Source organism: Muntiacus reevesi, chromosome 4 (assembly GCF_963930625.1).
Source record: "Muntiacus reevesi chromosome 4, mMunRee1.1, whole genome shotgun sequence".
NCBI classification, from domain to species: domain Eukaryota; kingdom Metazoa; phylum Chordata; class Mammalia; order Artiodactyla; family Cervidae; genus Muntiacus; species Muntiacus reevesi.
Window position 1 is genome coordinate 39,603,679 of NC_089252.1, and position 11,051 is coordinate 39,614,729.

The window sequence follows — 11,051 nt, forward strand, 5'->3', positions numbered from 1 at the left end:
AGTATGACAGGAGGAGCAGTAATACACATCTTCAAAAGATAAATTTAACCCAGAGTAATTTAACTCACTTCTTAGTTGTACAGTCTGGTGTCATATTTCATTCATTGCTTGACCAGCTCATTTGTGTTTTGTTTTCCCTTTTTCTACCTTCTAATTGCTAATTCCTCTTATGAGTTTAGCATTATCTTTGCATAAAATCTATTTAATTTGATAATTAAGCAACTTGGCAAAATTTTTATTTGAAGGGCCATTCTACTGTCGGGTAATTAGATGTAGTGATTAAAGCATATTTTACTTATAAAAATTTTACACTGTCATTCCTTTTTTAAGATATTACTATTTAATGATTCCTTTGTACATAACATCTGTTCTTGAATTTTAGCTGACATTGTTTAAGATAGTCAGATGCTTATGTATATAATAAGACATGATTTAATCAAACACGATTATATATGCTTGAAAATTTAATGGCATCTTTAAATACCATGTTTGATTTGTTTTGATGCAATTTTATGACCCATGCTGGGTTTTAAATTCCATCTGCATTTTCAGTCTCTGGCATACTGACATCAAAGCCTACCCCATCTTTGTTGTAATGAAGCTTATGTTTTAAGCATGTTTAATGCTTAGTTCCATTACTGTAACCTGCTTATAGCCAAAGCAGATCAACCTAGGGCACTGTTAGCCGTGGTTCTAAAGCAGAGGATTTGGTTCATCAAAGAAGTAGTTTCTGTTTTTCACTTAATTTTGACTTTTATTGACGAATACTTGTGCATAGTTTAGAAAATTGAAAAGTATTGTTTAGCTCAGAAAAATACCTAAATTCTCCCTTGCATCCCTCCACACTTCCCAGTACCATTAGCCAAAAACAGCTGTTGTGTTTCTTCTCTTCATTTCTAACACGGTGTAAGCTATTTTGCTTTATTAAATTTTTAGTCTCTAGTTACTGACCCCTGCAAAGGATTTTAATATATATTGCTTCTCTGAGACTCACAGAGTGTACTCTTAATTTTATTTTGCCTTGGATTTTTATTACCTTGGTTACTACTCAGCCTTGTTGTAATTTTTCTTATTTAGTTCTCTCTGTAAATATATATTTTGTATTTCCTTACTCTCTCTTTCATAACTCTAAAATGCCCTGAATAAGGTCAGACACATCCATCAGTTCATTGTTTTTGAGCATATCTTTGTATACAAAATGTCTCTATCCTGCTTCAAGTGAGACTAGCTGCCCTAGATCTGTGGCACAGACTCTGTCCAAGGATTTCTGTTTGCTGTGAATTTCATGTGGGATTCTCAGTCTCTGTAAGATTTCCAGTTCCTGGCTGGAGTGGTTGTGAATTTGTGAACTACATTGCATTAACTTCTCACAGTAATATTTGTGTGTTTTCACTCAGAGATAAGTGTTGTAAATGATTCATATGTATTAATCACTTTAATCATCACAGTAAATGAACATCCTTTGGTGTCTCTTGTGGAAACTGTATGACCCACTACATTCCAGTACCCTTAGCTTCTCCCGGAGTTTGGAGAAACAATGACACATGAGGCACCATTGGTCTGAGACACTCCCAAGTTTATTAAACTGATAAGAGTCCAAGTTAAGGGATTAAATAAGATAAATGCCAATGTCTTCTTAAGACAAAGTGAGGTAAGGATATATTAAGCTGGAAGAGCTGTTGTTCAATATACTCTCTGCTCTCTGGTGAATAACATAGGACATGCTTTCTAACACCCTAACTCGAATTTTGATGTCATCTCATACCTTTATGCTAGAAAAATCCCCTTTAGTTCTTTGATTAGCAGCAAACATTCTCAGCCTTCTTTTCTTTTTTTTTTTTTTTTAATTTTTTTTATTAGTTGGAGGCTAATTACTTCAACAACATTTCACTTATTTTCTTTTTTGACACAATAAAAATTTCAGGGTCATGCTGCCTGCCTTTTAAAAGCTGCTTTAGTTGAGAAAAAAATGAAACTTGGTGAAGATAGATACAAATTCAGTTCTGGCCTGGCCAGTTTGCCAAATGTGTGGTCTCAAGTTACTTTTTCCTCTCAACTTCCTTTTTCTCATCCATAATAAATAATACCTATTTAAAGGGGATATTTTGAAGGAAAAAAAGACACTGAGCACATAAACCTACCTTGAAATCTAAAATGTTATAGAAATGTCAGGGTTAGAGATTAAAAGGCTACTTTTATATTGTTATTTTTTCAAACATACTCAAATATTTTAGAAACTAAAACTCAGAAATTAAAAATGTCATTTTCTTGTTTAAATCTTTCTAAAAGACTTTTTCATAATTCTCAAGTTCAAATTTTGAAGAAAAATGAAGCCTATAATGTTATTTTTCCTAAACTGATGCTTACCGTTGTTCCAGTCTCTTTTGCTCCTTTGACAGCTCATACATACCTATGGGATAGCACTTAACTGTATTAATTTTTACTCATGTGCTTCTCTGTTTACTGCATTGAATATTGAGTCTCATACATATGTAATTTATATTCTGGGTGTGCTATGTTAAATACTGTGCTCACTTCCCTTTTTAAAAAAAAGCATTATTGATAGTTTTTCAGACATGAATACTTTTTCTTCAAATGTTGCATAAAAAGATTTCTTGATTGCTAAATGTAATGTTAAAGAATTATGCCTTATGAGTAAGACATGTTTCTATGAATACAAGTTTCTAAATATGCACATTGCTGCAAAATATTTCCAGAAGCTGACCTTTGAGCTGATGTACTTACAAGGATTCAAACACTATTTCCAGTCTCCTTCCAGAGGGAGACTGGCATGCTGTTTTCAGGAGACCTTTGCTTTTCCTCCTACCAACATGCCTAGGATAGTAGGAGTCATAATTCAGAGCTGTTGAGGGCTATTTTCTCCTTATTCTTTACTTGTCCCCAAAGAGGAGGAGGGAAATGAGAGCTACCAAAAGCTCATTTGTGTTTATCTGTACCATATGATTCTCCACCAAAGAATTAGATTTCTTCCAGTGATACTCATGATGACTGCAACCATCCATAAGACATTTCTAAGGTGGGAAAAACAGAAAGATAGCAGTTCTGTCCTAAATTGTTCAGAGTAAGAGAAGATTGCTTTTCTTAACATAGCTTACTAAGAACCTAATCTTTGGCCTACCTTTCTCAACTGTATAGTACTTCATGATATATGTTCTTATAGTAGCCCTATTCCTGGTTCTGTTTTAGATACCACCTACCATTATTTTCTTCTTGTCTCAACATTTTTACCTACTTCTAATATACTGCCTGCTATTTTAAGCAACTTTGTTAGTTTAAATTCTTTTTAGAATAGTTTTTTGCCTGTGAGGATGATCTGTAAAGTATTGATTATTTAGATTTGGGTTTGTAGCGTGCTTGAATGAACTAATTGTCCCATCATAGGAATAAATATTTTTTAAATTATTTCCTAATAGGTATAGAAGGCATTCAGCAGTATCAAGATCTTCTATTTTCTCAAGCTAGGACTCTAGCCTAAGGAAATAAGGCTAAAAATGTGGTGCGGGAAATATTTCAATTTGTGAAGATGTTCACTATACCAGTATTTATAATAACTAAAGGTTTTTGCCTTCAGTTACCTTCTCAAAACTCTCAAATGATAGTAAAGTGAGATTTTAAAGAACGTGGATCCACAAGGACAAAGAACAGACGAAACAGGAAACCAGTATTTAGGGAGATAGAAATTTGAGGACTGAGTGGTGACTACATAGAACAGGGTTTGGCAAACTTTCTGTAGAAAGCCAAATAGTAAATACCTCTTTCCTTCTTCCTCTTGCTCTTTTTCCTGTGTCCTCCTCTATATTTCTCCTTTATCGATTTTTTTAAGTATTTTATAAGAATATAAAAATTATTCTTAGTCAGCAGGCCAGATTTGGCCTACAGACCAAATTTACCAGCTCCTCCTGTTTTAAAAAAATCCACGAAAATTGAAGTCAAAGCCATTTCAGCACAAAATCCCAGAAAAACTGAAGCTTAGCAATTGATGGCTGGGTTCACCTGGAAATGCCTGTTGAATAAGAAAACAAGAGGATTGGATCAAACAGTTTTTGACCCTCATAGTCCTTCTTAACCCTTCACAGCCAGATGCACATCTCCCTGGCGGATTTGATTGAAGGTTTATTTTCTAACAAGTATAAACCATGCTGTCTGGACTGACATACCACAAGAATAGTTGGAAGTAAGGATTAAACGTCAGCTTGTTAAGACCTCAGTCAAGCAGAATGGTGACAGTAAGGCATGAATTGAGAGATTTCTCCATAGAAAAGTGAACTAGCCAAGAGGGGTGAACTAGCCAAGCTTAGCCATGAAGTGGCCCAGGCATATCACATTAGCCCAAAGTCCATCTATCAGCAAGTCCTACCTAGGCCTGGAAAACTTACAGTAAGTCTTTTAGTTCCTTAGTCTTAAATGTGGACAGCCATTGATCCCCTGACCTTTGAGAAAGGTCTCTGATATGGAAGGTAAAGATCAGAACAGGCAAATGGAAAAATAGGAACTTAGAGGATACAGACCAAGAGAAACTTAAAAAAAAAAAAAAAAACTCGTTACCTTCTCCAAAGAGATGAGAGTTTCTTGTAGCCATGAAACAAAAACTGAAGGTTTGCTAAATAAGGAAATTAGCAAATTACAAAAAAAAAAATAAGCTCTTAGAAATTAATAAAATGATAACAGGATGAAAAATAGAGTATTGAAGGTTAAACCTAAAGTTGAGAAAACCTCCCAGAAACCAGGAAACAAAAAGACAAAGATCGAGGACGGGAAATGAGAAAAAATAAGATTAATTCAGGAGATCCAGTGTCTTAAAGAGTTCTTAGAAGACAGAATAGTGAAAACACAGGACTTTATCAGATAAATAAAAGCAGGAATTTTCTCAGAACTGATTGAAAGGGCAATTGAATGCTCAGCATGAATGTTAAAAAGACTGAGATCAAAATTCATTATCTTGGGATTTCAGAGCCATAGAGGCAAAGGACGTCCTCTAGCTTACAGAGAGAAAAAGCAAATTCCATGTAAAGGTAAAAAATCAGAATGGTGTCAGACTTTTCAATACAGCACTAGAAGCTAAAAGATAATGCTCATGCCTTTGAAATTGGAGGGAAAACTATTCTATGTCCAAAGTAAGTATTACTCAAGTGAGGATAGAGTAAAGGTATTTCTTGACATGTAGGGAAAAAATTTCAGATTATTTAACCATTTCTCAAGAATCTTCTGGAGGTAGTGTTTCAGCAAAATGAGTGAGTAAACCAAGAAAGAAAATACGACCTAAAGAATGCAACACAAAACTGAGGAAAGGGTGTTTCTAGGATGATAGGATGAAGGAAGATGACAGACGAGGAGCGAATCTAGACAGCAGCCAGTCCATTTTAAAATAAGTGAGAAGGCTTTGAGAAGGGCTTTAACAGAAACAGTGGTTCTGTGTGGAACTGAAGGATCTGTGCTTGTAGCAGAATGGGGGATGAGTTAAAGATAAGTATGTAGAACACTGAGCAAATGAAAAATGAAGATAGTTAACTCTGGGATAAAATAACTTGTGTAAGAATGGAAGTTTAGTCATGTTATGCTACTTGGTTCAACATTTATATTAGTCATAATACACACAAAATAATATGACTGTCTTGGAAAGTTAGGAGGAGGGGGAATGGTTGTGTATAGGAGTACAGGGGTGGAGTTGGTAAACGAGAGCTGAGTCCCTGTCTTCCATTGTAAGACAGTAGACAACACCTAAAACTGAAAAATACAGAAGGAGCATGCTAGGTGTGATACTTAAGCATTCGGAGATAAATATTAGGGACAATTGTTTTTCACTAGCACCCTTGGAAAGCTATTTGATCTTATTAAAAAACATGAAAATTAGTGAATAGGAAAATTAAACATTATCAATTGACATGAGTTATTTGTTTTCTTTTTGTATTCTTACATTTCAAGTGTTCTGTTTTGATGGTTTATTCTTTCATAGCCTAGAAGCAACTTTTCATTTTTATTTCACTGTGAATCATTGTTACTCTTAAATACTTTTAATTTGTTAGAAATTCCTAATTTGTAGCATCTTGTTTAATGTTGTTTTTTGAGAAAGATGTGATATACCAGAAAACATCATAGTTGTGTATTGAGAATACAAAGACAAAGATTTCACATAAAGTTTACAGTCTAGGATAAGGGCAGAAACGTATTAATAAATTATAGTACAGATTTACCTGTGACAGAACACACTCATGTCATTGGAAATAACAGCTCAAAGCAAAAGAGATGTCTATGAAGCAGAATTAATAATACTTCCCACCTGTCCCACAAGGAATATGAGTGAAAAGAACTTCGTTGGTGGCGCTAGTGGTAAAGAATCCTCCTGCCAATGCAGGAGATGCAAGTTCAATCCCTTGGTCAGAAAGATCCCCTGGAGAAGGGACTAGCAACCCACTCCAGTATTCTTGCCTATGGACAGAGGAACCTGGTGGGTTACAGTCTGTGGGATCACAAAAATGAAGGACACAAATTAGTGACTAAACAACAATGAATGAAAAACAAGAATCAGTGATGACTCCCATCTTTCTGGCTTCAGTGACTGGGTATATTTTGGTGCTAGTCACTAAGAATAGAAAAGATAAAAGATAAGGGTGCAAGTTTAATGAACTCTGGGACCAATTGGTTTCAACATTTGTATTAAAATACAATATATTGAAAGAACACTTGGATATTTGGTTCTGAAGCTGAAGAAGAGGGCTAAGAAAGAATGAGCATGAGAATGAAAATAGATGGATGGATTGCACAATTGTCATCTCATTCAGAGTGGGTGGTGAGCGCTCCAAGGAGATGATGTAGAACAGAGCATCAATCAAGTGAGTCAAGGACAGAGCCCTAGGGAAATCACCTGTGGCTTAGATATTCACAGATTTTAGAAGACTCATTTCACTGGACTGATGGCAGCATAATTGTAGGTGGAAGGGTAAAGGGCCAGTAAGAAAGGAGTAGTCAAGGCTGCAAGGATAAACACTGTCCAGGAGCTTGACTGTTAAGGAAAGAAGAGAGGTTTAGGTGGAGGAGAAGAGTATAGGCTTAAACAGTTTCTTTTTTTTAAAGTCTGTTTCTTTATTCCCATTATTGTCTTAAGGCAAAAGAGAGATGAACTGGAAAGATTGGTTTCTAGAAAGGAGTCAATCAAGAAAGAGGTTTTACCATAGAAAAGAAGTGGAGTAGGAAGAAAGAAAAACGAAAAAAATGACTAACCAGGCACATTTTGGTTTGTGGAGCCCAAAGCTTATGTAATTTGTGGGGACAAAGTTCTTTAAGAAACAAATGAAAAGTTAGATACAGGGCCATGTAAGGGGACCGTGAAAGTCAGAGGCCTTGCATTTTAAGCTTCATTAGTTTTAAGTAAACTCATATCAGTTAGTGATAGTTTACATCCCAGGGAGATGGAGAAAAGAAGATAATTAAAGAGCCTTGGTGTAGGGCTGGTTGCCTTAAACAGGGGAAATACTTCTTTTGAGAATTCCTGTAGCCTGTACACTGCAAGAGGCCAGGGAGCTTGTTACTCTTGTTTATTGATTTATCTGCAGAACTTGATGCAGTCCTTGTTAATAGGTACTCAGTAAATATTTGTCAAATATTTGATGAAACAGGAAGAAAAATCATGAGATTCAGTGCTAAGACAGCCCAACTTCAATTTTAAGGAGAAAATGGAAAAAAAAAAAAAAGAGCAGCTGTCTTCGTAGTAGATGTGATCCGAAGGGCAATGGCAGTGAAAATGGAACTTGAGAGTAATTATGATTTAGAATAGACACTGGGGAAAGGAGGCAGAGTAGACGGAGCTGGAGGAGACTATGCGTGTAATCGGGAGAATGGTTGAGATAATGCAGTCTACGAAAGGACTGAGTCTTCCTACTGTTCCATGTTGCAGATTGTGAAACTGCTGCTTCGTCATGGTGGAAATCCTTTTCAAGCTAATAAACATGGGGAGCGTCCAGTGGATGTGGCAGAAACAGAGGAGCTGGAGTTGCTGCTGAAAAGAGAGGTGCCTTTGTCTGATGATGATGAGAGTTACACAGGTTTGTTCTACGTGGTCTCCGTTCACGTGTTTACATGCTATTTTAGTAGAATGTCATACTTCTGCTTTGTAACAGAAAAAGCTGTTCAGAATGGTGAGTTCGGTAACCTCACTCGAGGTCCTGTCTCCACGTCCTCCGTGTAAATGGAGTCCCGATGCTCTTGCCCTATTTCTGTGATTTCTTTTCCCCACAAATTGCTGATGTCAGATTCGAGCCTGTTGCAGACTTTCTCCCCATTAATAGGTACCAGCACTGCTACACACTGCCACTGCTAGCTGTACCACGTCTGAATTCTTTAAATCCTTTTATCAATTAGAGCACTAGCTCACCAGACCCTTCCTGGCATTGATGAGTACCTTTGCATTTTTATTTTTGTGTTTAGGTGGCTGAATTCTGGTCATTGTTGTAAAATTGGGGCACAATTTTACAATCACAGTTTTAAAAAAGGGAAGATCTGAGAAGAGTATTTCAGAAAACTTTTGGCATACTCAGAGTTTTTTAAAAAACCGATAAGTAAAAAATATACCTGCTTCAGGACTGGTTTCTGTTGTGGAAGGGGGAAGTAGTTATAAAAGATATTATTAGATCATTTAGCAAGGAATATGGACAGTAGATTAGTGTTGTTTCAGTGTAAATTCATGAAGTTGGCAACTGTGCTGTAACAAAATAATATCTTTATGTCTTGCAAAATACCCTCCAAAGTATATAGGGTAAAGAACCATTATATATGTAATTTACCCTCATATAGTTAAGGAAGAATATGTATTTATACACATATGTTATATATAGAGAGAAAGTATAATGCAAGAAGAGTGAAGCATTAACAATAGGAAAACCTAGGTAAAGGATTTATAATGTTTATTATTTTTTATTTTCTAACTTTTTGTGAGTTGAAATTATTTCCAAATTAAAACTAAAATATAAATTTAGATCTGTTGAAAAGATCTAAAGCTGACAAAGACAGTAGCAGTAGTCATTCCTGGTACCCAAATTATAATTGGTAAATATTTTCTACTAAAAGAAAGCCAAACTTTCTTGGAAAACAATGGATGATGCTAAACTAAGTCTAGGGCAGGAAATATAGAACATCTCGTTATTTCAGATTTCAGATTTTGTCAGAAGGCCTTAGATGGCTTGGAACAGTTCCCCACTGGCCAAAAATGGGAAAGTTTGAGCTTCAATAAGGGTGTTAATTGCAAAGATTGGAAACCCATTGAACATGTTTAAATTCATGAACCTCTCATGGTGAATTTTTAAATTAAATCATGGTCACCAAAGAACCAGTTTGTTATCTCAAAAAATAGGCAAAAAAGGGGGAAAAGTCAATCATTTATTTTGCCTCCATATTCCTGTATGAACTCTATCACTGGGTAACCTCATTATGATGAGAAGAATTGTTTTCTTATAAGATTAATCCAGCTAAAAGAATGATAAGAGAGACTGACCACTTTGCAACACCCTGTTGGTTGATGTCCAGGAGCATTGAGGATCAGTAGTTGCCAACATTAAATTAAAGAGAATGAAACCCTTGCCTGCCCTCCTGCTCGAGGGACAGTCTGCTCCCCTCCTCAGTCCTCCGGGTCGGGTCCTGCTGCCATTGGCTGGAGGGGCCCAGACAGAGAAGTGTGCTAAGCTGCACCCAGCATCTTCTCCCAGCTGGATTGTATGAAAAGAGGGAGGACCTGTAGAAAAAATAAAAATGACTTAAAACACCATATCAGACTTTAAAAAATGGACAAGACTATTTTAAGTGTGTACTTAATAGGTACTTCTCCAGGGGAATTTTGTACAAAACTCAGTTAAGGTGAATAGCACATAAAAGGTTCAGGATATTGGGTTTTTTAAATACTAAGAAATTCTCAAGATGATATATTAGGGGAAACGTCTGGTATGTTTTCAATAGTTCTGAAAGGGGCCAGCGTAGTGATTGTTCCTATATTCCATTTAGGAAAAGATAAAGGCTTCCACTTAACTATCACCCATCCAAAAGGGGGGCTGATTATAAGGAGAACAGACATGGGGGAGGGAGGAATAGAGAGAGACAAACATGTTTTTTAAAGGGTTGACAGCAGTGTTTAGTAATGGGAATCGTAGTGATGGGAACTAAAACTATAGGAGGAATTGTAAAGGTGGCAACATTCCTTTTTGTGTATATTTTCTCTCCTTCACCCTCCAATAAATGTAGACTGAAGTGTTTGGTACATAGACATTGCTTAACAAATATTTGTTTAATTGGAGGAAGGGGTAATTGGGCCTTAGGGATTATGCCAGAAGCTTCCATTACCCACAAATCTAGAGTTGCTGAACCTGTAGACTGAGTTTATCCATTAAGGAGACTGGGTGAGTCTGAGAACACCTGGTCCGGCAACAGCAAGGTCTCCTCGGTGCTTCAGCACGGAGGGGCCATCCGTGAGCTCAGAGGACATAACTGGTGAAGGAAATGGAGATACTAACATGATTATCCCCTAACCCCTGTCACTTCTTTAATTTCAAAGTATTTGTGAATCTATCTGCCAGGTGCAAACTGAAAGTCAATTGAACATCTTTGTGCTATGTGAAATAAGGATTATAATAACTGAATTACATAGCTTCCATAGGAAAGTAAGAGAATAAGATTTGAAGAAGAGAAGCATTTTATATGTTAATTCTCCCATTTATTATGCCTATGGACTTTGTAATCCTGGTCTCTTCAGAAAACAATAGCAGTGAAAAGCAGCTTTGGTTAAAAATCTTTCTGTGAGAAAAAAGTGCTGCAATAAATTTTTCCATGGAAGAAGTTAAGTATTTTATTTGAACTTACTTGTTTCATTAGAGTAAAGTACATCTTTTAGAACCGTTTTTTATTTTTACTGATACTGTTTCATGTGTTCATCAACTATGTATTGATTTTTCAGCATACTTATTTTCCACATGGTGAATGTGCCTGAATTATTGCTTGATCAAAATCCCTCAAGGAATGATTTAAAAATCATCAGTAAAAATCATCCGTAA

General features: G+C 36.0%; 1 protein-coding gene across 3 annotated transcripts in view; it reads left to right on the plus strand.

Moving 5' to 3' along the window:
• The window catches only part of ANKRD12 (ankyrin repeat domain 12), a 94,484-nt gene that overhangs the window by 58,024 nt on the left and 25,409 nt on the right, over positions 1 to 11,051 (plus strand). For 2 of the 3 annotated variants that reach the window (XM_065932568.1, XM_065932569.1), the window contains one exon: positions 7,913 to 8,060. In XM_065932568.1, coding sequence (XP_065788640.1) covers positions 7,913 to 8,060 — 148 coding nt within the window. Of the gene's footprint in view, positions 1 to 7,912; positions 8,061 to 10,990; positions 11,048 to 11,051 lie in introns of those variants that run through there. The other variant, XM_065932571.1, reaches the window with a different exon arrangement.